At 59.1% G+C, this 24,578-nt stretch overlaps 3 protein-coding genes across 6 annotated transcripts; all 3 read right to left on the bottom strand.

The window, feature by feature from the left end:
- Positions 1 to 317: 317 nt before the first annotated feature.
- On the bottom strand, positions 318 to 9,068 carry LOC135316975 (inositol 1,4,5-triphosphate receptor associated 2-like). The gene is made up of 16 exons (XM_064472460.1): positions 9,047 to 9,068; positions 6,611 to 6,651; positions 6,374 to 6,531; positions 5,410 to 5,456; positions 4,866 to 4,942; positions 4,665 to 4,728; positions 4,290 to 4,365; positions 4,011 to 4,038; positions 3,243 to 3,383; positions 2,994 to 3,125; positions 2,542 to 2,689; positions 2,004 to 2,056; positions 1,313 to 1,363; positions 1,111 to 1,193; positions 908 to 1,021; positions 318 to 572 (listed from the first exon to the last, which is right to left on the bottom strand). Exons 1-16 carry the CDS (start codon positions 9,066 to 9,068, stop codon positions 413 to 415), a joined length of 1,395 nt encoding a protein of 464 aa, XP_064328530.1. The 3' UTR covers positions 318 to 412.
- A 4,397-nt stretch (positions 9,069 to 13,465) lies between these two features.
- Positions 13,466 to 19,741, bottom strand: FANCE (FA complementation group E). Of its 4 annotated transcripts, none has more exons than XM_064471988.1 (12): positions 19,657 to 19,741; positions 18,950 to 19,217; positions 18,024 to 18,657; positions 17,897 to 17,941; positions 17,568 to 17,627; positions 17,336 to 17,479; positions 17,133 to 17,256; positions 16,447 to 16,522; positions 16,248 to 16,314; positions 16,025 to 16,150; positions 15,786 to 15,880; positions 13,466 to 15,598 (listed from the first exon to the last, which is right to left on the bottom strand). In XM_064471988.1, exons 2-12 carry the CDS (start codon positions 19,177 to 19,179, stop codon positions 15,595 to 15,597), a joined length of 1,605 nt encoding a protein of 534 aa, XP_064328058.1. In that variant the 5' UTR covers positions 19,180 to 19,217; positions 19,657 to 19,741; the 3' UTR covers positions 13,466 to 15,594. The 4 variants fall into 4 exon arrangements, 3 of the variants coding, with proteins under 3 accessions (XP_064328058.1, XP_064328059.1, XP_064328061.1); XM_064471989.1 differs by having other exon boundaries at positions 15,781 to 15,880; XM_064471991.1 differs by lacking the exons at positions 18,950 to 19,217; positions 19,657 to 19,741 and adding an exon at positions 18,779 to 18,917.
- Positions 19,742 to 20,011: 270 nt separating this feature from the next.
- Positions 20,012 to 23,244, bottom strand: LOC135316896 (E3 ubiquitin-protein ligase makorin-2-like). The gene is made up of 8 exons (XM_064472022.1): positions 23,135 to 23,244; positions 22,395 to 22,514; positions 22,022 to 22,284; positions 21,667 to 21,755; positions 21,333 to 21,553; positions 20,973 to 21,083; positions 20,763 to 20,892; positions 20,012 to 20,668 (listed from the first exon to the last, which is right to left on the bottom strand). The coding sequence occupies exons 1-8, from the start codon at positions 23,203 to 23,205 to the stop codon at positions 20,513 to 20,515; spliced, it is 1,161 nt and encodes a 386-aa protein (XP_064328092.1). The 5' UTR covers positions 23,206 to 23,244; the 3' UTR covers positions 20,012 to 20,512.
- Between the last annotated feature and the right edge of the window lie 1,334 nt (positions 23,245 to 24,578).

The raw sequence follows: 24,578 nt of genomic DNA on the forward strand, positions 1-24,578 counted from the left end.
TACAGCTGCCCAGGCAGCAGGGACCGAGGATGTGCTGCGGCGAAGGGTGCCTGGCGAGCGCAGTGGGACACGGCTCTAACACAAACCCCCCGGCCGTGGGCAGCCCCGTCTCTGTCCCCAGCACAGGGGGATACGCGGCGGCATCACTGCACCCCTTGGTGTGCCAAGAGAACAGGCAAACTCATAGCATCGGTGAGGGCTGCTGCAGCTCCCTGAGCCCTTCGCACCTGTAAGGAGGCTCCAACCAAACCTCAGATGCCAGCACAGGATGTTTCCCCCTGCTCCAGCAGTACAATTCCCCCATTTTTTTCCTCCAATTTTATTATTCTAGGATTTTGGTGTTTCCTGCCGTGGGGGAGGAACAGTGATGGAGAGCGGGTGCCTCCCGGCCACCCCCCCCTCCGTGCTCCGGCTAGGCCTTGGGCGGTGCCACAGGCTGCAGCCGCTGCAGCTCCAGGACGCGGATGAGGAGGAGGAAGGCAATGCTCAGGAGAAGCAGCCAGAAGAAAACCCAGTAGTGCTGCGGGAGGAAGAGCCACGGCCGCCACAGCTCCGCCGGGGACCCCTTGGACCTGCGGAGAAGGTGACCAGAGATACTTGTCATCTGGAGGGAAGAGCAAGTCCCACCTCCGCCCCAGCTGGGGATGAGGAGGGCATTTAATTTAACCCCAAACCTCACTGGCCCTTTTGAAAACCCAAATGCAGGCTTGTGCCTGGGGAGGGCACGGGTGACCTGCAATGCATGGGGGAAACTGAGGCAGAGCAGGGTTGAGCTGAGGCAGCCAAGCAACATCCCAGCCTTCCATCACCAAATCCCCCAGCCCGTTTCCCATGTGCTGGCCACTGTGGGACCACAGAGTCCAGCAGCCACGGGGGGGATGCTGGGCACATGCAGGGTGCTGCTCACGTCAGCTGAAGCTGCTCCAGCTCCTCGTCCCCTGCACTTGAGCCTCTGCCATCTGCCTCAGCCACCGGTTCCCTGGTCATGGCACTGCCCTGGCCCTGCGGGTCCAGCTCGCTCCTGGGGAGGGAGAGGATGGGGTGCTGTGCCGTGCCCTGTGGGCCAGTGGCAGCCGGTGCTGTGGCCTCCCTGCCACCCAGCGCGGTTACCTCTGGGTGCTGGGCCGGCGCTGGGACCCCTCCCTCTCCAGCTCGCTGGCCGGGACCACTCGGCTGTCGGGGCTGGCACCTGGCTGGGCACCGAAGGTGGGAGCATCAGTGGGGACCCAGACCCCTGGTAGCACCGAGCCTGGGGACACATGTCCGACAGCAGGGCACAGCTCCTGTCCTGCCCCCCTGTGTGCGTCCTTACCAAGAGTTGCTTAGGGATGACGGCGATGCTGACTCTGCGGCGGGCAGACCCCTGCAATGGAGGGGCTGGGGGTGAGCAGCGTGCCAGCTGCCTCCCAGTGCTCCCCATCCCCTCTTTCCCCATCGCCTCCCCAGCACAGGCAAAGGACACCGAGGAGGAGAAGGGATGCTGCCAGCCTCCCACTGGCCCTGGCGCTAAGAGGGAAGCCAGAGAGCCGGTGAGATGAGGGAAGGTCAAAGCCAAGAGGTTTGTGCCTGTCCTTACTGCTCCAAGCTGTGCCGGCAGGGCTGCCTAACCCCCTCCCCAAGCACTCCCCTACCTCTTGAGCTGTAGGGGAATCAGTGCCGAATTCGAGCTGGTGCTGTGCTAGAGGACAGCCAAGCCTGCGGCTCTCGCGCTATGACCCTGCAATGCAGAGGGACCTTCCTGAGATCCCCGGGACAAGCAGCCCCCAACCCCGGGCACCCTGTTTCCCCAACCCCAGGCACCCTGTCTCCCTGCAGCCCTTCAAAGCTGCCCCTACATTTGCCTCGTCCCCGGCATTTCTAGCAGACCTTGCCCGCAGCAAGAAGCTGGCAGGGGTGGCATTGCCTGGGGACTAGCGTGTGGGGGGGGTCTGCCCGGCAAGGGAGAGTGGCAGGGTATGGGGGGGTGGTGGTGGCTCTGGGGCCGCTGAACTGGGACCAGTTACCTGCTGGAAAGTTCTCATCAGGGGGTGAGGCTTCAGCCGTGGCTCCGTGTCATCTGGGAGCAAAGAGAAGCAGCCTTACATCACCCCCAAAAAATTAAGACGGGGCTGAGAGTTGCAAACCTCCCTCCTATGGAAAGCTATCCTGGCCACGTGCTCTGTGCTTGGTGCAATTCGCAGGAGTGCCCTGGCTGGGGGGACCTTGCTTGCATGCACGTGATGGCGTGCGTGGCGTTTGGCATCCAGGGACAGAGCGTCCTTTGTGTGCGCCGTGCCCCCCTGCCCCGCATTCCCAGCTGGGCCGTGGGACGATGGCTCTCCGGCCACCAGCACCTGCTCCCATGCTGCGTCTGCTCTTACACCAGCCCCTCGTATTTGTCATCGGGTCCCAGCTGTCACCCGCCCCCAGTCCCCAGCTCGCACAACCCACCAGCTCTGCAGCGCGGGGTCACACTGACCCCCCGGAGTGGTTCAGGGCCAAATCCTGGAGGGTTGCCCCGTGCAAACCCCGTGCGGGCCCCGGCGGCAGAGCCCACCTCACCCTGGGTCTCCGCCAGCTGCCGGTTGCGGGAGTTTTGCTGGATCAGGCGCTTCATCTCCTCCAGCTCCGCGTGTTCCCGCATGTGGTGCCGCTTTAGGTTCTCCACGTGCTGGACCATCACCTCTGCCGCTCGGCTCATCCGGGCCTCCTGCAGCCGGGCAGGGTGGGGGATCAGGGCCTCTGTCTCCTGGTCCCTAGGGACCCAGGTTCCTGCCAGTCCCTCACCGTGCGTCCCCATGGAGCCTCCACCCAGGGGGTGCAGATGCATCCCCTTCGTGGTCCCGAGGGCAGGCAGATCCCTTGCACCCCGCTACATGCAAATGTGAAGTCAATGCCAGCACCACGAGGAGGAGGGACAAACCCCAGCAAGCCCAGGGATGGGTCCGCCAGCCCAGGCACAGCAGCCTCCATCCCTCCTGGCCCTGGCAGGCAGCCCCAAGTGATGCACAGACCTGATGTACGGCCCCCAGCTTCTCCGCGGCGCTGGTTGCCCGCTCGACGGCAGCTGCCAGCACAGCCAGGCTGCGCTGCAGCTGCTCCAGTGCCTCCTTGCAGCCCGTGTCGGTGCAGGATGGTCCCAGCCTCTGTGGAGGGAGAGGTGGAGGATGAAGCTGCTGAAGCCAGAACTCTGAGTTGTCCAAACGCCCCCAGGGCTGGAAGCCCCCAGCAGGTGCCAGGCCCCTGCCCTGGTGCCCGCCTACCTCCAGGGCAGCCCGACACTGCCCCAGCTCTTCCTGGATGTTTTCCTCTGCCGCATCCCGCGCTCGTTTCTCCACCTGTACCCGTTGCCGCAGGGTGAACAGGTCGCAGCGAAAAGCCAGGGCGAGGTGGGCAAAGGCTGCCTGCAGGGTGGGAAGGTGAGAGGTGGGACACAGGGTGAAGGGGAGGCCACCAGGGCCGTGCACTGCTGTCCCCAAGGCACAGACAGACCCCCCTGGCATGACACCAAGCAGGGCAGTGCTTGCCTTGCCCCAGCACCTGGTAGGTTGCTGCGCACTGGGACAGCCCCCATGAGAAGCCACCCTGACTGAGAGACATCCCCCAGGCAGTTGATAATGCATGGAAATCCCAAGCCCTCCTGGCAAGAGCGTGTGCCAGGCAGACGCCAGCTCTTGCTGCAGGTCCCAGCTGACAGCAAAGCCTGACTCAGCCCTGGCACTCACAGGAAAATTATTTTTATTAGCACAGCTTCTACCACTTCCCCAGCTAAGGGTGCTTTCAGCAAGCTGCAGAGCACTTTGTGGGATTGCCGGGCATGCAGAGGACAGGCTCATCTTGCCATGGAAATGCAGCTGCCTCCAAATGCCAACAGCATCACCGGAAAAGGGATTTTTAAGGTGACTGCCAGGGGACTGCGGTGCCTGGAGGGCGTCCAGGAGCAGGACACAGCCCTGGGAGTGTGAGCCAGCAAGGTGTCGGTCCCTCTGTCCCCCTTCCCCAGCCCACCCGCAGCCCCTGGCAGCCCTCACCTCCAAGTCCTGCTCCGTCAAAGCTGCCCTGCAGAAAGAGAAGTGCTGTCAGGGGTGGAGGCACCACGAGGACTGCATACTGACAATGCCCTTGGTCCGCTTCCCAGGGGTGCTAGGGGTGCCAGCCACCACCAGAAATGGGGACCCCAGTGCCCCTCGCCTGGATATCAGCTCTTGTGCAGTGGACAAGGAGGAATGTCTAATCCCTGGATGACATGGTGCCCTGGGACCCCCCTCTCCTGTGGACCCTGGAGGGATGCAGGTGTTCACTGGTCTTACTTGTGCAAGCCTAGTCTCTCCAGCACTGAGAGTTCGCTGGGGAAACTCAGCAGCGGCTCCTCTGGGGTTTCTGCATCTGCAGAAAGGCAGTAATGTCACGTGAGAGACCACATGTGAAAGTTTTCCTTGCCCTTTCCTCCTCCCTCTGCCCTCCTGTCCCAGCAGGGAGCAGGTGCCTGTGGTGTGGGACTGTCCCAATCCTTCCCCCAGCATCAGCAGGGCTTCAGGTCCCGCCAGACCAGTCCCCCCTTCCCCATGTCCCCGCTAAGGGATACAACCCCCCATCAGGCCATGCTGTTCCCACACTCGTCCCCAGCTACTTCAAGCATTCCCCTAAGGGGAGCCAGATGGGATGTGGGATGGGGACTCACCCACCTTCCTCGGTCCTACCACTGTCCCTGGTGCGCGCAGACAGCTCCTGCCTGTCCGTGCCTGGCACCTGCGGGGCACAAAGGCACTGTCGGGGCAAACCCCTCCCCCAAAAAGAGCAGCCTCGAGATGCTGGGGGTCTGGCTGAGCCCAAGGGGCTGGGGAGGGAAGGGTCCCCCTGACCTTCCGCCTTCCCTTCCCTCTCACCTCACTGACATGCTCCACGCTGTGCTCGCTCCCAGCCAAAACCCCGTCTGGGTGCCCCTGGGGACTGCTCATCCTCCCTGGGAACAGAAAGGGTGGTGGGAGCTGGGCAGCAGTATCCCCTCCCCAGGCTGACACCACCAGAAGTGGGGACCCCAAGTGCCCCTCGCCTGGAAAGCAGCTCTTGTGCAGTGGAAAAGGAGGAAAAAGGAGAGACACCCCTCCCCCCCAACCACCGTTGGCTCCCAGGGAGCACGGGCTGGCAGGAGCCCCCCAGAAGACCCCTGTGGGGTTAAGGGAGCTGCAGCCAGGCTGGGCCAGGGCAGGGGGGGAGGGTGAGGGGTCTGGTGCAGCAGGTGGGTTACAGCTGGTGAGGCAGATCCAGGAGATGGGGTTGGGGTCCCAGGGCTGGAAGGGGTGCAGGGTTGCAGGAAGGTGCTGCCAGACCAGGGGACACCCTCATGCTGGACCCGTGCAATGCTGCTCCGGGGGGGGAAGGAGCAAAAGCCACCCCTTTCCCCACATCCCCACCCTGGGCTGCCCTTACCTTCATCTGGAGACACGGGGAGCCCAGCCAGCTCTGCCTGCTGCTCCCTGTAGAGAGAAGCCCGGGTAAATCCCAAAGAAACTCTGGCAGCAGAGGCAGCATCCCACCCCCTCTGCCCTCCCCCAGCCACCACGGCACCCCTCAGTGGGATGCTGCTTCGGACCTGGGTCCTTTCTGAGCATCCTCTGCAGCCCGCTCCGTCCCTGCTCTCCCTGGCACGGTCGCAGCAGCCCCCTCCGCTCTCGCAGCCGCCGCAGAGCTGCCACCGAGGAGCCCGCTGAAGCTGTTTCCAGCCAACAATGAGTCACCGGCCCACGGCCGTGCTTCTCCTCAGCACATTTTTTTTTGTTGGGCTTTTTTTTTTTTTTTCCTGGCTGCCAAGCGGACCTTGCTATGAGCCGGCCTCTTCCAAAGCACCACAACAAACCTGGCTGCCGGCAGAGCCTGGATGCCATCTCACGTCACTGCCACGGGGACGGCAGGCCTTGGCACATGCTCTTGCCCCTCCAAAAGTCATCAGGAGGGCCTGGCCACCCCAAAACCCTGTCCTGGGTGCAAGGAAGTCTGGTAGCTCTGTAGCATCCCTGCTTGCTGGGGCTGGGGATGCTGGAGCACGCCAGGGATGGCAGGTCACCTGGGCATGGAGATATAGGGGCTGCCATGCAAACAGCCCTCTGTGGCCTCGTGCTGGAGCCCAGCACCCAGCTGGGAAAGGGTTTGAACCCCCAAACTTTGCACGTGGCTCTGGAAAGGGCTACAGCTGGGCTTTTCCCTCTCCTCCCTACAAGCCTGGGGGTTGTTCCCCAGGGGCAGTAGCTGCAGGAGAAGGGGCTGCTGTGCCGAAATGATGCTTGGTGCCTTGGAGCGGGGTGATGCTCCAGCCAGCATTCCCCCCGCCTTGCCTGACACTGCCATCCCTGTCCCATCCACACCCGGAGAGCCATGGGGCTCTTCATGCACATACCTCCGAGGAGAGGGGCTGGGTCGGCAGCTCATCCTCTGCCGCTGCCGCCGGTGTCGGTACCCCTGGGCGAGTCCCTGCGCCTCCTCTTCCCCCTCTCCCAGCGAGGTCCCTGCGAGCGGCTTCATTTGCAAAGCGCGGAGGCTCCAGGACCAGCACACCTATCATGAGAGACACATATTAGCTGCGCGCAGATGGGAGAACGCCTCTAAATGTTATATTTTTAAAGCATTTTCTCACCCAGCAGGAGCTCCAAGCTCCTCTGCTTAGCGTGGAGGCATCTGTGGGAAAAGAGGTGGAGAGGCCCGCTGCAATTCAGGCGGCTGCTGCTGGGATTCAGGCGGGCACGGAGTGAGGCAAACAAGGAATTTATTACAAGCCCCATTTCTGTGCAGTGCTGAGGGTGGACTTTCCCGCTCACCACCCCCGTTACCCTCCCACAGGGCAATCCTCTCTTGGGGCTCGTGATGTGGGTTATTTCCATGGGGGGAGATAAGTTTGCACCCGCCTACTGGTGTGAGCACCCAGTGTAAAGCAGGAGACACCCACTGTACCCCAGGCAGGGGACAGTCCAATCCCAGAGCATCCCCCTGCCAGGCTGGCTCCCAGAGAGACAAATATAAGAGATTTCCAAGTCCAAGGGAGCTTGGGCATCTCATTTATGCTATTTTGCAATGTTTAAAAATCAGAGAAAGCCAGCAGAAAATCCAGAGATTCCCTCTTCCAGCCCAGGGTAAAGTCACTGTGCAGAAGGGGCTGTCCTGCAGGATGTGTCTCCTTGGGAGCTGTGCCCATGGACATGCAGATATGGGGCAAAAGGAGGGTTTTTTTTTTTTCTGGCTGGGACAAGAAATGCAGCAAAGATTTAAGGGGACAGAGAGCAGGGACTGGTTGAAGCCCCACATGCCTGTGCACTGCCTTGGCCAAGCTCGGTCACCCCAGCACCAAGCAGGGCCATCACCCATCTCGCCCCCATGCCGAGCAGCGCCATCACCTGTCTCCCGGAGCCCACTCAGCCCTGATGGAGCTGTAGAAGCAAGCAGCACTTGGCATCTGTCAAAACAAGCCCATTTCATTCCTATGCAAGGGACATTATCCCTGACACTTCTGCCAAGGGTCCCAGGAGCCCCTGGCCACAAGGGATCAGTGAAACTCATCACATCAGCGAGCATCAGAGTTTTCCCAAGGGCTGGTCCCTGTTGCAAAGCACTCACTCTAACAGCCACGGCAGACCCTGCTGATTTACTACAGCTCAGTCAGCCTTACAGACACTCGCTCCTTATCTTTGTTTTACGGATGGAAATACAGAGGCACGCAGCTTGTTTGCCCAGCATGGCATAAATATCCCCCTGGGAAGCCAGACCAAGTGCTTTCCCTCAGCTCGACGACTTTACCAAACGCTCCCCGGGTCGTTACCTGCCTGAACTTGTCTCAAGCAGACGAAGGTAGATGCTGGGGCCACCCAGCTCAGACCCGGTGCTCGGCGCTGTTGGGTCCCCGGCAGACCCGGGAAGGGGGTCAGGGGACAAGGCACGGCTGGCAGATGGTGGGTTGGGGGGTGCTGGGGCCCCACACGGTGCAAGCTGCTGGCGGCAGAGTCTCCCCGGAGGGGAGAGCGACCGCATCTGCGGCAGAAGGAGCTGCCAGGGAAGAGCTCAATGCAAGAAGGCCTTTAAAGGACATGCATGAGAGCGGCTGGGAGCTCCCTGCGCGGGGCCGGGGCGGGCTGAGTGCTTTGCAGGTGGCCAGGCGACCTCTGCTTTCAGTGCAGGGCCAGATCCTGCACCTGGTCTTTGGGGGTGACAGCTATTACCCAGAGCTGGGAGAGGCTGCAGCTGCTCTGCCGGTGCCCGGTGTTTGCAGAGTGGAGTGGACCCAAGCCTCAGCATCTGCCTGGCAGGAGGCTCAGGACAGGGCAGTGGCACTCAGGACCTCCATGGAGATGGGGAATCCCCCTGTGCCTTCATGGGGAGGCACAGCACTAGGCTAAGCCAGGATGGCTGACGAGGAGCCCCTGTAGCATCGTATTTGATGATGCCACCATCCTTCCTGCCCCATTTTCCCCCCAGCCATCACCCCCACTGCCCCTTCCCCTGCCCAACTCCTTTCCTCAAATCCATCACATCCCCTAAAGCTGCTTTCTTCCCCTAATAAGCTTACATGGAGTCAGACTCAACGCTCAGCACTACAGAGGACCAGGCTGCAGGCAGGCAGCCGCCATCAGCCCCCCATGCCCAGGGACCCTGCTGTACCACAAGGAACAAGACAGGTCCTTGGGGTCTGCAAACCTCATAAGCCCTCAGAGGTGAGCCAGCAAATGGCATTTCCCAGCCCCGGGGCAGGGCTGGCCCAGGCTCATGCCCATCTGCTGAGAGCGCAGGATGCGGCCCCAGGTCCAGGGAGCATCCAGGGAGGGCTGAGAGAGGCCCTTTGCGGCTTTGAAGCAGGAGCTGCGCTGTGCCATAGTGGGATGAGGCTTTGGAAATGGCCATCAACAATGGTCCCCACCAGGTCAGGATTTCAAAATCCTTGAAGCTTCAGGGATGGGGTTTCCTGTCTCAGGACAAACACCTCCTGCTTCCACCTGACCCAAAAGCAGAGCTGCTGAGAAATCATGAGTCATCTTAGGGGAAGAATAGCCCCAAATTCCTGTGCTGGCTTCCCTTTCGCACATACCTTCGCACACTGTGATCTGCATGACTAGCGCCAATTAATGACAATTAACACATCCTAAAGTCCACACCACCAGCACCAGGAAAACATGGGACATGCTGAAAGGCAGGATTTTCTCTCTTCCTCATCCCTCTGCTGTCCACCTCTGAGAGTCTCCGGGCACAAGGGCTGACCGCTCGCGCTTCTTTTCAGCGCAGGGTTTGCCGGGTCACGCTTCCCAGAGCGAGCAGGTCCCCTGGCCCAAGCTGCAAGAGGATGCTCAGGGCTTGCAAGGGCAGGGACAGATCCATCCCGCAGGTGAGTATGTCCATGCATGTCTGTCTGGAGACAGCTGAGCCCTGGGTGCTGTGCGGCAGTGATAACCCCAAGCAGCAGAGCTTCCCCCCTGCCCATTACCCCCAGTGCTTTCCCAGCTGCTCAGCAAGCTTGCCTTCTGGCTCTATATCTTGAAACACAGATGAATTCTCCAGGCATGAAGCCAGGTTTGCATTAGCACCCCCACCGGTCCCATCACTGGGCTAAGTCGCCTCCAGGCACCCCTTTGTTTCAGAAAGGCGAGACTCGAGCAGAGGGGAAGACCTTTACTTTGGGCTGAGACTCAGCAGACGGAGCCCAGCACTCAATTGTGAAGCCATTCCCCTCCTTGAGGGCCTCCCCCCGCCCACATTACATGAGGGTCTGCTTGGGCACACAGGTGCAGACTATATATTTTATTGCTGAGTACCCTTTCTAGCCAAGCACAAGGTCTCTCCTCGACAGAGCCTCCAGCTAAGGCTCCTGTAGCAGGGCATGGAAGTAAAAGCACCTTCACAGCATGATGCTGAGCAGATGGAGGGTACAAAACCAGCCGCTCCTGAGGATGGGCAGTGCAGTAGCAGAGGCTGGTGAGCTCAGGGGATGGAGGATGGACACCTTGGCATACGCCAGTGCCTTGCCATCCACACAGCCTGGTCCTGCTGGCCCCGTCCCCACAGAGACCCTGCTTCCTCCCCGAGGGCAGCAGCCTGGCACCGGGCTCGCAGCAGATCAGGCTCCATAGCCTCTCTCTAGTCTCCTGGCAGGTCCACAGCTGCAGCAAGTTGCTCCATGGAGGGGACAGACCTAAGGACACCATCACATTGGTTCCCCCCACTGGAATAGAGCTTTGCTGCCTAAAAACTCCTCTATTCCTTCACACACACGCAGGCTGAGAGGTTCAATAAGAGGCAATGCCTCTTTTTGCAAACCATCCCATTCAAAGAGCCTCTAAAACATTCCTTAAAACACCCAGGGATTTTTAAGTACTCTTATTTTCAACCTGGGAGCATCCTGATTACAATCTAGGTACCGTAGGGCCTCAAACAAGCAAAAGCAGCCCAGCTCCCCACACCCAGACCTGTTCAGCGGGGACGAACAAGACCCTGCTGGGAGGTCTCCAGCCCAGAGGTGAGCGGCAGCAAGCTGCTGCGGGCTCTGGCTTTGCCCCTTACGTCTCCTTCCAGTGAGGTCCCACCGGCGATGTGGCAGCCTACGGCAACGGCATCTTCCCAGGGCTCCTCCTGAAACGGAGCTGAACTTGCAGCTCAGATCGCAGAGACCGTGGTCATCTGGATTATCCACTTCTCGGAGGAAAGCTGCTCAGACTGACACGGGCTGCTACTGCTGATGCAGCAAATGTGATTTAATAGCTCTGTGCAGGAGGCCCAACCATAAAGCAACACCCCAGCCCTCCAGCGAATTCATCTTCATGCGGCCCTGGTCTCCCCAGATGACAGGGACCTGGCAGCCACCAGACTACCCAAGAACACAATTCTCTTATTGTGATTAAAAGGTTGTTGGCAAAAAAAAACAACCACCAAAACCAGAGAGAAAACAGGTTTTTTGCTTTTTTAGTTCAGTTTTAAATTCCAGGTTGAAAAGGGAAGACTAAGCCTTCCCCTGAGCAGTTCAGCCTCAGATCTGGGTGTCACAGCCACCAGATTTCAATTCAAAAATCGCATCAGCATATTGGGAATTACAGGCTTGTGATTAACAGGTTGTCACTGAAACGCAGTTACCCCCAGGGAGAAGCAGGGTGACTATCAGCTCCCAGCACTGCTGCAGGAGGGGACACCGCAGCTGCCTGGACATGCCTGCAGCTCCTGTTTGGGCAGCCCCTCGGGGGATGGATATGGACCATTTTCAAGAAGGCAGCTGAATTTCAGCCTTTTCCAGCAAGGTGATGCACACACCCAGGTGGTCTGGCTCCCATGGGGCTCCGATGTCTGGCGTTCAACATCCGTGGATGCAGTGTTTGCACACCTCTGCCCACCTCTGCTGTCTGCTCATGGCACCAAAGATGCCGCTTGGCAAGTGGAGAGATCATCTTGTCATGAAACTGGTTCAAAAATCACGGTTGGAGGATGGGGAGGCAGCAGAGTGGACAGACAGCCCACGCGATTGCATAACTAATTTCCTTAAAAAAAACCAAAAACAACCCACAAGCTATTAGGCCAAAAAGGGAATTCTCCTTCATACAATGAAGGAGGTAAATTTCTACAAACAGAAGAGAAAGTAGATAAGGAACTACTGCCAAATATCCCAAGTAAATTGGCTGAAAATGATACACTGCCTTCTACATACAGCCTAGGAAACACCTAAGACAAAGCTTCAGACCTTTCCCTTCACCCACACTGTCAATAAATCAGGGCAAGGACAATCCCAGCCTGGCTCTCCCTCCACTCCTGCATAAGGTTCTGCTGAACTATAAAACCTGACTGATGTTTTATGCCATGTCCACCTCTCTGCACTGTCCAGGGTGGATTTTAAAGTTCTTGAGAGAGTCAAGAGGAAACAGAAGTAGTTTTCTGTGCGGGTGCTGCCAACCACCGCACAAACAAGCAGTCTTCCCCAGCCTGTCTAGTGTCTCCAGGGTTTGCTTCCAATTCTCCTAACATGACTGTTATCTTGCACGCACACCCCAGAGGAATCCACGGTACATGATAAGCTGCAGCCAAGAGCAAAAATAAGGCTAAGAAGTCTCTTTCCACAGCCTGTGTAATGCTTCCCAGCAGAGCAGGACCCCCCCCCTTGCAGTTTGCAAAGCTGATCCCTGCTTGACTACTGTTTCTTGCAAAAACCACGTAGGCTGGCCCAAAATGCAGCTCCCAGTATCTCCAGATGAGTTGGAAGTGCAAGCTGCATACGGCACGTAGCAGCCAAGAACAGCCTGTCAAAATGAGACCGTTGCCTAAAGAAACCAGTAAGCAGTTACAAAACCAAACATCCATCAGGGAGGAGACGCACGCCAAAGCCAGGAGATTTCAAACCCTTTCCTGTTGCCCAGTCCATGGAGATGCCAGGGCTTCCCCACGGTGCTCTAGATACGCACAGCACATGGGTTCTTCCAGTTCCTCAGCGAGGACGCCAGGAAGCTAACGACCAGGTGAATTTTGGAGATGAGTTTGCCTTCAGTCATCTTCATATGACTGACAGCCACAGCCAGACAGATCACTGGGGTCATGGACACTGAGGTCGCTTGGTAGAAGCTTTGCAGGGAAACTGCAAAGACCGCCGCCTGCTACCTAATAAAGCCAGAACAGCAGGCTCAGACCTCCGTGGTCAGGGCACAATTTCTATTTATGTCGTATTTTGGGCAGCCCTACAATAACTTCAATATACTCAGCCACTAACTCACTGGTATGCAAACACATCAACAGTTTGGCTCCCTGGAGGTTTCTTTCCTCCAGCTAACGTTGACTTTGAAGGCTCATCAGTCCGCTGTCACCTAAAATAGCTTAAGAGAGTCTTACTATAAAAGAAACCTGTGCTCTCAGCGTTAAGAGCATCACTTAATGCTTCAGAGTTTCATCCCTCTGGCTGGATCTAAACATTAATGAGCAAACTTGAAACAGTTACATGTCACACCTACATATTTTAATCCCTCTTCTCCCTTTGTAGATGTAAATGTTTATGAATTTTTAAATAGTTCCTGAAGTATGCAATGCTTCAAAACCTCCATATTAAAACTCTAGCACTACCTCCCTCAGAGTTCGTCCACTCTTTCCCATCCTTATCTTTCCAGTCCTCTGACCAGAAGGTGCCCAGACGAGGTTTCCTGTGCATGTTTTCAAGGATACAGGAAGAAATCTGGAAACAGTCACACTGTAGAAGCACTTTTTATTAGTTTATTAGTTTATTTAGTATCGCTAAATACTTTGCAATGAGAAGTGCCTTCATGGCCATGTGGAAAACCAGAAACGCAACACAGCAGAGCCGCTTGCAGGCCTTGGCAAAACAGGGGGGGGGGAAAAAAAGGCAGATTTAAAGCAGAAAATTCAAGTTTATCAGTTTGATGTGGTTTAGCCCCAGAGTCAGCAACTAAACACCACAGAGCCGATCACTCATTCCCCCCACCCCACTGGGATGGGGGAAAAATTGGAAGAGTAAAAGTAAGAAAACCTGTGAGCTGAAATAAGAAGAGTTTAATAATTAAAATAAAACAGTAATAATAACAACAACAACAATATAATGAAAAGGAAAATAAGAGACACATGAAACCCGGGGCAGGAATAACCATCCAACCAAGTGATGCAACCACTCACCACCCGCCAACCAACATCACCAGTCCCTGAGACATGATCACTCCATCCCCCCAACTCCCCCAGTTAATATACTGGGCATGACATCATATGATACGGAATATTGCCCTGGCCAGCCCAGATCGGCTGTCTCATCTGTCCCCCTCCCAAGCCCCTGGCAAAGGATAGGAAGCTGGAAAAGTCCTTGACCAGTATAAGCACCACCTAGCAACACTTAGCACCTACTTAGCAACTACTTAGCAACAACTAAGACATCAGTGTGCCATCAACACTATGCCCACACTAAATCCAAAACACACACCAGCTAGAGTGAAGAAAACTAACTCCATCCCAGCCAAAACCATGACAGTTCTTAATCTAAACCCCACTCTTCTGCATCCTGAAGTTTGTAAATCCCTGCAGACCAGATAAACAACCAAGCAGATCACTGCTGCATCACCTGAAAAACAGCTTAGCCAGAAAGAAAGGTGATGTGCACAAAATGTACCACTTGAGCCTTGGCTCCTTTGAGCCAAGATAAAAATCACGATGGTCAATTAAACCTAGTCCAGAATTATTATCTCCAAACAGCCTCAAATCAGTTTATGTCTTGATTCAGTGATGTGTTAAGAACTAAGGACCTGTGAACTCCACCAGGGAGCATTGCTTGCTCTGGGCCATCACAATACTAGAAAAACACTTGAAATATGGAGGTTTTGAAGATGACAACTCTCTGCCTTGGGTAGCAGGCTGCCACTGTGAGGAAGGAGAAGGTTTGCCAGCTTTGTGCAGAACTGGAGCCATAAAGGAGCAACCTGCCTTACCAGCATCAGCCCTTGATGAAGCATTGTAGTTCCCAGCCGTGTACTCGGGAAATATTGCAGCCATGTCACTCCATTTTTATCAGGAAGTGGATCTAGGTCAAAACAAGTAGGGGCACCTGCAAACCAGACTGATGAGACACATGGATGCTCAATCAAGCTCTTCAGATTTACAAAGTTATCAGAGATGCTGGCACAGAGTAGGAGACATCACATCAACCGGCATGCTCATGAAGCCAAAGGGGACCTGAACGCAGAGAAGCGCTTCTGCTTCTTCTGCAGCTTCTTGCTGCCTGGCTGGGTAACATGGGGACCTGCTTGATGGAAAACCCTTTTTTATAAGGGAACATATGGGGAAAACGGGCAACATTTCCTCTCTAAGGAGAGATGACAGCTGGCCTTGGGCCCAGGATCAGCCGCAGCCCACCTTCAGGTGCTCTTCAAGTAATTGTGCGCCAACGTTACTCCATTGTTAAAGCAATAATGGATTTTTTTTGTTTTCCCCGCTTAAAAAAAAAAGCCACCTTTTGGCCACAAATCATCTACAAAAGAGTCACCTTTATGCAATTACCCCCATCCAGGCGTTGTGCAGCCTGGCCACCCCTCATGCCCATGGCCCCAGTGCTGATGTGGGGCAGTCCAGGGCTTTGTGGTGCCTGGACCGCTGGAGGTTGGGAGCAGAGAGGAAGAGGAGGGAGGAGAACCAGTGCCTGGAGCCATCCTGCAGCCCGGCCCCTCCACAGCTCCTCCTCTGCTGCCATCTTGGGAGAGGCGGGGAGGGAGGCGCCATGTTGAGCATGGCAGGGCAGGAAGGTGAGAGTTGCCATCTTGAGTGTGGCAAGGCGCCCGCAGCAGGCTCTGCGGCCGCCCAGAGACAGACCAGACAAGAGAGTTGACTGGAAATGTATTCATTGTTTAAACAAGAAAACACTCATCTTCAAGCCTCGGGGCGTGCGTGGGGCTGGGGTGGTGTTGCCCAGCGATGGCCCACCTCAAACCATGCCGGTTGAGCGCGAGGTGTTGCTGCAAGGCCCCGGGCAGAGGCGTGGGCACTCTGTGTGCCACAGCCCACGCTCGCTGGGTCTCCAACACGTTGGTGGTGAATCCCAGTGAGGGACTGGGCTGCAGCTACCACCACCTAATGAGCATCCTCTGCCCAAGGAAGCCATCTCCTTGTGGTTCCCTTTGGTGTTCACCTGGGAGGAGGAAAGAGAAAGGAGGAAAAAAAAAAATCAAGAAAAGGGAAACCCACCACCAACCACACTCCAGGACAGCTTCTGCGGGCACTCCGTGGTTTCCCACCACCCAGGGCAAGACCAGGAGCGTGGAGGCTGCCATCCCCAAAAAGAGACCCCAGCCTGGAGGGCACAGCACCCACCTCACCTGGCTCCTTCCAGCACTGCCTGCAGCGATTTCTTCAGAGCTGCATTGCTCTGATCCAGAGCAGCAGCCAGACGGCTCCGGTGGGCTGGGGTGACCTGGGATGGAGAGGAGCAAGGTGCTCAGAGAGCTGCACTGCCAGGAGCCCACCCAAGACCCCTGGGCCCACATCCTGGGTCAGCTGCAGCCCCGGCTGACAGCTCACCAGCTGATCTGCAGGACCCCAGCCTGGTCTTATTCACCTGGCTTTGGTACAGGGTGAGCACGGCCGTCACCAGCTTGGCGTAATTCAGCGACATGGCAAAGGCTGGGGCCTGCCGGCACAGGGTCAGGACCAGGAGATCGAAGAGCTCGGGGGGCAGCACCTCCTGGAAGAGAGCCATGAGTCGGGAGGAGAGCTTGTCCTTGCTCCAGCGCTGATGGAGCTGGCAAGGAAACCTGGGGGGACAAGGGGGTCCCCCTCACCTGCCGCCCCAGCACAGCCTGCAGCACTGGCAGGAGCTTCTCTGACAAAGGCACCTCCAGGACCTGGCTGCAAAGGACAGTGAAGAGGAGGTGTGATGCTTGCATGGTCTCACTGGTGCTCCTGAGCGGCAGAGCCAGCCGGAGCCTTCAAGGCCGGCACGACGGCCAAAGCACAGCTGTGGCCCCTGTAATCTCTTACCTTAGCACGAGTCTCACACAGTCTGGCTCCAGGCACTCCTCCACAAGCTCGCACACCAGCTTGATCTGCTCAGCACCTGAAGGGCAAAGCAGAATGGGGAAGAGCCTCCGAAGGCTGACAAATCTACAGGACATGCCTAACCCTTCCTGGCACCCCTTCACACAGGGGTACATCCTAGTCAGGACACACAGAAGCTATGCAGTGCCCCCCTTCCACCCGTCAGGATAATCAAGCTTCCTTTGCCCATCTGTAGCAAGTGTTTAATTAGCACCAGTCCCTAGGAAAAGGGGATGCTACTGTGCCAGGAATTCAAGCAGGACCCTCTTCTCGTGCCACCCTGGGGCAGTTCTGGCCCCAGCATTAGGAGCTGTCAGGAATCCTCGAGTCCATGGAAGGATGGCATCTGTTCTTAGGGAGAGCTGAGGCTGGAAACCAGCTTGGCCTCCCTCTCAACCTCAGGCATCTGTACACCCATCTCCCACCCTAACTCTCAAGCGTTCACCTGCCCAGATAAAACTTGCACCACCCCTCTGTGGCTCCTAACACACATTTTGGTGAAAAATGCCTCCCAGCAGACAGCACCCTGCAGCTGGGGCTTCCCTTCCTGCTGGATGCAGCCCACCATCCCTGCCCAGCTCCCTCAGCTGCTCCCAGAACAAGCTGGGCCTCCTGTGAGCCCATCGCACCTTCTCCCGGCTCCCGCAGGACCGCAGCCACCAGGACTCGACAGAAGGGCTGGGAATACTTGGAGCAAAACGAAGCGAGGGCAGCCATGAGGTGGCGGGAGGGCGGCTGGGTGAGGGACAGGACCTGCGGGCAGAAAAAGGCAGGAGATGGGGATGGCGGTGAGGGAAACGGGGTGCAGGAAACCTCTGGCCCCAGCACTTACTCGCCTGAGAAAGAGCTGTTCTGCCAGGATGGCCGCACTGGTGTAGCTGAGGTCGGGGGTGAGAGCCAGCAGCCAGCTGCAGAAACACACCAGGAGGTGCTCTGGGCACGCGGAGAGCTGGAGGAAGGAGCACAGCCCCTCAAGCTGGGGATGGCAGAGGGGACAGGGACGTTAGGGACAGCAGCAGGCCCTCCGTGGCACTGGCGGTTGCAACAAAGTCACTTAGGCTCACCTGGCTGGGAGAGCAGCTGTTCAGGATGTGCAGCTCGGGCGGGATGCTCAGCTCTGAGGGCTGGAAGGAAACACTGTCCTTGAGTAATACACCAACCCACAGAACACAGCTCCAGGGCATTTCTCTTCCCTACCGCCCCCCCGACACTGACCCCTCAAGCAGGCTGCCCATCATACAGCAGATCCCTGCGAGGTGGAGGCAGGTATTAGTACCTGAGCCCAGAGGAGGTGATAGCAGGGCTTTTTATCCCCTTCCAGTCACCCCTGTGAAACCCACCTCCTCTCCCACCCTTCCAGAGGCCCCGGCACTAGCTTCTTCAGACCACTTACATTGGACGACTTCTGCAGCAGCATTTTCAGCCTCGGTCCATGCACCTGTGGAAAATGAGGTGAAGGAAGAGAAATCAGATCGCAGAGGCTCACTGGCTGGAAGGGGAAAGCAATCCCTGCCTGGTACCTGGAGAAAGGACTGGACCTCTGCTGCCAGCTCTGCCTGGGAGATCTTCTTGGGCTCCCCGGCTGCACCCTGCTGGGAGCTTTCCGGCACAGCTTCAGCCAGGCTCTGAGCAGATCTGTCTCCTGAAGTATCCCCAGGCACCTCCTCTTCCACCTCTGCCACATCCCCACGCTCCTGGGCTCCCGGGGAGTCAAACGCTGCCTCCTCCAGCAGCAACCTCTTCCCCTCTCTCTCCACATCCAACTCCAGGCTCTCCTCCGACACTTTCTTGCGCTTCCCACCTTGAAGCACAGTGTCAGCCACGTCTCCAGCAGCACCAGGCTGCTTGCTGAAGAACCAGTTCGGTTTTCTTAGCCCCTCTGGTTTGTTCTGGGCAATTTTCTGGCACAGACACCTAAGCTGCTGCTGGCATGTGGAAGACAAGGGAACAGGAGGCGGAGAGCATCCCTCTCCCCTCAGTCCCTGCTGGAGCAGATCCCCTAGCGTCCGCACCCAGGGATCCACATGGGAATCCTGCTCCACAGCCTGGAGCAGCCGGCTGAGGCAGCCCCCCGGCACCACGGCTTGCATCACGAGGAGCAGGGAGAAGAGGTTTCTCTGGCACACAACGGGGAGCAGCAGCAGACGTGGTTTGCTGGAAAACAGGAGAAAAGGGAGAGGCGACGCATCAGAGCAAATCTCCAAATCCTTATTGCCAACCTGCGCCGTGAAGCAGGGTCTAACTAGACTAGGAAGCAAGAGGAGGCAGCAAACACCTTCACCAGCTTTTGCAGACTCGAGCTGGAAGACTGGTCGGTCCCTGCTACGATCCAGACTTCGCATATGGACTGTTGCGCCGGGGGCAAGAGGATGCACGGTGCCAAACTGGCAACCAACATGCCAAACCTCCCACAAAGCACCAAGTTTTGGAAACAGGGCCGACTCACACAGCCAGGGCCCCCTCTGGTCCCTCCAGCGTGGGTTCCTCGGCGCACAGGGCTGTAGCGAAGGCGTGCCAGGGAAACGCCTGCCCTGGTCCCTCGTGGGCCTGGACCCGCTGCAGCATTCGGAAGGCAGCCAGCGTCCCGGAGGAGCCAGAGGCAAGCGCATGGAGCAGGAGGCGACATGGCTTGTCAAAGCTCTGCAGCCAGGGCAGGGGCAGGGGCTGGGGCTCCATCGCTGCACTGGGGGGCTTCACAGACACCTACAAGAAAACTGGGGAGAGCCTTCTGTGGGTCACACCGAGAAGGGCGCAGGGAGGATTGGCACACCCAGGACCCAGCCAGCCGTGTTCTGGAGCAAACCCCGGGGTCCTCCCCCACCAGCTGCAGTTTTGGGGGCTGCCCTTACCTGCACACAGCGGGGTCCATGGTCATCCTCACCACCCGAGGATGCAGAAGCATTACCGGGGATTATAGGCGGGCCAGAGGACCGGGGGCTCCTCTGAGCCCTCTAAACCCACCTGGCCCACAGCTCCCCCATCACCAGCTCAACGCTCCCCCCGCTGCCCTCCCTGGGGACGCCGAGAGGGAAAACCCCAGAAGCGCTGCTGGCGGTGGTCCCCCTGCCCCCCTGCAGCCCCCTCTGGGAACAGAGGGGCCCTGACCCCCCCGGGGCCCGCAGCCACCCGGCCGTGCACCGCCCCGGTTATTACCGTGCCCCGGGTCTCCGCTCCCGCCCCCCGGGGCGGCCCGCAGCGGGCAGGCACTCACACCGCGGGGAGGGGAGGGGAGGGGAGGGGAGGGGAGGGGAGGGGAGGGGGCCCCGTGTGCCCCCAACCCCAGGACCACCCGGGACCAGGGTACCCCGCGCCACCCCCGGTCCCGCCACCGCACGCCTCTTCCGGGCCCGCCCCCTGGAAAAAGCGCGCCCCGTATGCAAATCAACCCCGCCTACACAAAAAATTTATGCATTATGCAAATTAACCCTTAAAGCGAAACCCAAACATTTCCAGCCCCCGGGGGGGGCTGCTGTATCCCCCCCCCCCGAAGAAGAGTCCCCAGGCAGAGTTATTTTAAATGACCCATTTTATTTCCCAATATCCAGATTTGGTTAAAAGCAGTTTAAAACAATGTCCCCCTCAGCTGCCCAGCTCCCCCCACATCACCCCTACATGTATAAAACCAGCCCCCATCCCAGACCCCATCTCAGCTCCCAGGAGGTCTCCCCATGGGCGCCAAGCGCTGCACTGCCAAGGAGGTGCGGGCAAGGAAAGGGGGGTGCTGTGCCCCAGTGCCCCGAGACCCCTGCAGCTCAGTCACCACCACCCCAACCCCAGCTTCCTGGGGGGAGCAGGGATGTGAGACCTGCCAGGGGTTCAGCCATCGACATGGGGAGGCTGATAAATATCAGCCAGACTATTTCCCCATCCCACCCCTGCAACACCCTCCATGCCCAGAGCCACCCCAATGCCAGGAGCAGCAGAACGCAATAAAAGCAGATGTTTCTCCCTTCCAGAAGACCTTTCCTTGCCACCAACAGCACCCAGGCCCAGGGGGGCATCCCATGGCTTAGTCGGAGTCGCTGAAGTCGGCGAAGAGCATCTCGTGGCCGTAACGTGAGTACCGAAAGTCCGTGTCCATCAGGGCCAGGGTGAGAGCCCACTCGAGCATGCAGACCTCCTCCTCCTCCTCATCAGAGCTCTCTGAGGGAGTAGGGCTGAACTCCTGCAGCACAGGAGAGAGAATGAGCCCCTGGCCTCCAGCCGCATTGCACGGCCACGCAGTGCCTCAGCCCCCCAGGACATGCCACCCCACTTACGATGGGCATCCTTGGCCGCTGCCGTCTGCGCTGCGACGGCCGGCCAGCGGGCAGCTCGTGCAGGTAAATGCAGTCTGACTTGAACGGGCAGCGGCCGTGGTTCCGGACAAAAAACTTGCACCTGATTTTCCTGCGGGATTCAGAGCACAGTTGCGAGTGCAGCTCCCAGAGCAGCCCAGAGCCCGCAGCCCTGCAGCACCATGCACTCACCCTGTCCGCGCCTTGAAGGTTTCAATGAGCTTCGCCTTCTCACTTGCCTCCGAGACCCAGTATTTGTGGGGGATGTAGTAACTGGAGGTGACACGGCACTCTGGGCAGGCCCTGGTGAAGGTAATGGGTGCAGGTGGGTTTCCCAGAGAGGGAGCAGGGAGCACGGGCCAAGCACCCACAACCCATGAGACCCCCATCGGCTCCCTCATCCAGCATCCCTGTCCCCATCACAGCTCCCAGGCGCCTGTTCCTGAAGGAAGGTCACTCCAACCTCAAAGCTGCATCACCAGACCCAAGGAAGGATTTCAGGGTGCAGGAGTGACAGTGACCATCCTGCCATGTCCCCACAGCCCCACTCACTTGATGACCACGCTCTGGAATTCCCGGCTTCGACGCCACTTGCGGATGCAGCCCACGCAGTACGCGTGGCTGCAGTTCGGGAGGATCCCAAAGAGCCGCTCCTCTGGCAGTGGCTTCTCATAAACCCGGTCCATGCAGATGCCGCACACCACGGCCTCGCTCCGGGCCCTCAGCACCGCGGTGGGGACCGGGGCTGCCGCAGCACCCTGCTCCGTGGGGACCTGCGAGCAGAGCAGCACGGCATTGCAACCCCCTGGCTCCATCACTGCCCCAGCCAAGGGGACCAATGTGGGGTGACAGGGACTGCCCAGCCACAGGAGACCCCCAAGCCCACCTCCACAGGGTCAGTCCGTGTTGCTGTCTCCACCGCTGCCTCTCTGGGGTTAGAATTTGGACGCCGTCCCAGCCTTTGAGGTTGGTAGCCTGCAGGCAGGAGAGCTCTTAAGAGGGGAAAAACACACCCTGCCCCATCATCAAAGAGGCAGCCTGGCTGCTCAGAGGGCACAGGCTTAGCAGTTAAGGTCCCCACCTAAAAAACTGCTAGGAAAGCTTTTCACACACCCAGCAGTGCCCTACACAGGGTTGGAGGGAGGAGGATTTGGGGCAAGGGCAGACACATGCACAGGATGCTCCACCGTGACCACCCCAGTATCCCCAGTGCCCCAGTCCCTGGGCACCCTAGCACCTACCTGAGGCACCCTGAGCTTGTGCAAGGACAAACTCCCTGCCGATGGCCCCACGGGGGAGATTATCAGGTGCCGGGATGTTCTCCTTGTCTTTATCTTCCTCCACGCTTGGGAACTTGAAGGCCGCATGTGTCACGCTGGGGACAGGGCGGGCCGAGCTGTGCCAGGCTCCCAGCACACTGCCGGGCTCCGAGCCACGGTGGCCAGGGGGCACGGGGGCATAGCGGGTCCCCACTAGCTCCGGTTCCTCTCGGATGTGCTCGTAGCTGGAGGAGCCGAGGGACAGAAAGACAGAAGGTGCCGTCAGCCCAGCGTGGCACCTCCTGGCTCCCAGCCCACCCTGGTGGCTTCAGGCCCCCTCCTCAGTGCCCCCTACCTGCACCGCTCTCCGTAGCTGCAAAGCCCGCTCTGGAAGTACCTGCAGATGTGGGCTGACTTTCTGTCGTGCGAGAAGCGGCAGTTCTGGCCCCATCGACAGGATCCGCGAGCAAAATTCCTGCAAGCCGGAGAAGCCACATGGCCGGGGTCAGAGCTCCCCCCCCCCAGCCCCCTCCCCGGGTACCAGCTTCGCCTGATGGGGCTGTATTTTCGGAGCCCCCGGGCTGGCGCCTGGGCTCCGGATCCCCGGCCAAGGACAAAGCGCAGCGGGCAGCCAGGGCTCTCCCTGCCCCTCCAGCCTTATCTCCTGGCTCACTGCAAAGCAAACGAAGCCCGGGGCTGGGCCGGCCGAGGGGGGTCGGGCAGCCGCTGCACATGGCTGGGGGCTCCCCCCGGGGCTGGGGAGCGGAGCACAGAGATAAGCCCGGGTTACGGAGGGCTGGGGTAGCCCCCGGCTCCCCGTGGGGGCATGGAAAGGGGCCGGAGTCCTCGGTTTGGGGCCGGAAGGAAGGGGGTGCCCGGCCGGGGTGCTGCGGGGGACCCCAAGCTCCGGAGAGGGGAGGGTCACACGGACGGACAGGCTTTGTCCCCTCCGGCCCCTCACTCTCCAGGGGAAACGGGCGGCGGGAGGTTGAAGGGCACCACAAACCACCCGCTGCACCCGCAGCGAGGGGCTCGCAGCCCACCTCCCCCAAAAGCTGCTCCCAGCCAACCCCCCCTCCCCTCCCCAAACCCTACCTGCACAGAGGCCTCAGGCACCCCCCTCGGGCCCTCAGCGCCCCAGACGCCAGCAGCGAGCCGGGCTCCATCTCCTCCCCTACAGCTAAGAGGGCTGGGCCGCCTCCAGGGCTATTTATGGCCTTGGATGGGCGAGTGGGAGCAGCCGGTCCCCTCCCAGGTAACCGTCACCTGCCCGGCAGGCACAGCGACTTAACCCTCGCCCTGCCGCTCCCCCCACCCCGGGGGGGACCTTCGGGGCTCTCTGTGCCCCGGCTGCCCGGGGAGGGCTGGGGCGCAGCGGTACGGCTTCCCCCAGGGGCACCGGCAGAGAGGGAAACCTGGGGCGCTGCAGCGGATCCCCGCAAACTCTGCGGTGTTGAGACCCGGCCAAGCGCGGAGCCCCGTGCCAGCACATGGCCGGGCGGTCCCTGAGCCCAGCCTGGCCCATCTTGGGGTGCTGCGGCTCCTTGCCCAGCTTCACCCCACCAGCACACGGCCGGGCGGTCCCTGAGCCCAGCCTGGCCCATCTTGGGGTGCTGTGGCTCCTTGCCCAGCTTCACCCCACCAGCACACGGCCGGGCGGTCCCTGAGCCCATCCTGGCCCATCTTGGGGTGGCTGCGGCTCCTTGCCCAGCTTCACCCCACCAGCACACGGCCGGGCGGTCCCTGAGCCCAGCCTGGCCCATCTTGGGGTGCTGCGGCTCCTTGCCCAGCTTCACCCCACCAGCACACGGCCAGGCGGTCCCTGAGCCCAGCCTGGCCCATCTTGGGGTGGCTGCGGCTCCTTGCCCAGCTTCACCCCACCAGCACACGGCCGGGCGGTCCCTGAGCCCAGCCTGGCCCATCTTGGGGTGCTGCGGCTCCTTGCCCAGCTTCACCCCACCAGCACACGGCCAGGCGGTCCCTGAGCCCATCCTGGCCCATCTTGGGGTGGCTGCGGCTCCTTGCCCAGCTTCACCCCACCAGCACAGGGCCGGGCGGTCCCTGAGCCCAGCCTGGCCCATCTTGGGGTGGCTGCGGCTCCTTGCCCAGCTTCACCCCACCAGCACACGGCCGGGCGGTCCCTGAGCCCAGCCTGGCCTGTCTTAGGTTTTGGCTGGGATAGAGTTAATTTTCTTCACTGTAGCTGGCACAGTGCTGTGCTTTGGACTTAGTATGAAAATAATGTTGATAACACGCAGATGTTTTAGTTGTTGCTGGGTAGCGCTTGTACTAGTCAAGGACTTTTCCAGCTTCCCAGGCTCTGCCGGGGGCACAAGCAGCCGGGAGGGGAGGGGGCACAGCCAAGAGAGCGGATTCAAACTGGCCAAAGGGATGTTCGGTATCATATAACATCGTGCCCAGTGTGTTACCTGGGAGGGGCTGGCCGGGGGAGGCAGGCAGCAATCGTGGCTTGCGGGCCGGTGGGTGGTGAGCAGTTGTATCGCTTGTGTTTTTGGTTTTTTATTCCTTTTTCCCTTTT

The sequence above is a fragment of the Phalacrocorax carbo genome, chromosome 23 (assembly GCF_963921805.1).
Source record: "Phalacrocorax carbo chromosome 23, bPhaCar2.1, whole genome shotgun sequence".
NCBI classification, from domain to species: domain Eukaryota; kingdom Metazoa; phylum Chordata; class Aves; order Suliformes; family Phalacrocoracidae; genus Phalacrocorax; species Phalacrocorax carbo.

Bases quoted from the DNA above. Each gene is read 5' to 3' on its own strand.
- LOC135316975 (XM_064472460.1), bottom strand. From the start codon at position 9,068: ATGCAGATCACAGTGTGCGAAG. The intron at 2,690-2,993 runs GTCTGTGCATCA...GCCCGGCTGCAG, and splicing joins AGCTGGGGGCCGTACATCAG to GAGGCCCGGATGAGCCGAGC. The intron at 573-907 runs GTGAGCAGCACC...CCTTCTCCGCAG, and splicing joins CTGGAGCAGCTTCAGCTGAC to GTCCAAGGGGTCCCCGGCGG.
- FANCE (XM_064471988.1), bottom strand. From the start codon at position 19,179: ATGGAGCCCCAGCCCCTGCCCCTGCCCTGGCTGCAGAGCTTTGACAAG. The intron at 17,628-17,896 runs GTAAGTGGTCTG...GTTTCCTTCCAG, and splicing joins TGCTGCAGAAGTCGTCCAAT to CCCTCAGAGCTGAGCATCCC. The intron at 16,151-16,247 runs GTGAGGGGGACC...GCTCTCTTCCAG, and splicing joins AGGCTGTGCTGGGGCGGCAG to GAGGTGCTGCCCCCCGAGCT.
- LOC135316896 (XM_064472022.1), bottom strand. From the start codon at position 23,205: ATGGAGCCCGGCTCGCTGCTGGCGTCTGGGGCGCTGAGGGCCCGAGGG. The intron at 21,554-21,666 runs GTGGGCTTGGGG...CTCTGCTCGCAG, and splicing joins CACGGACTGACCCTGTGGAG to GTCCCCACGGAGCAGGGTGC. The intron at 20,669-20,762 runs GTAAGTGGGGTG...CCTGTGCTGCAG, and splicing joins AGCGGCCAAGGATGCCCATC to GAGTTCAGCCCTACTCCCTC.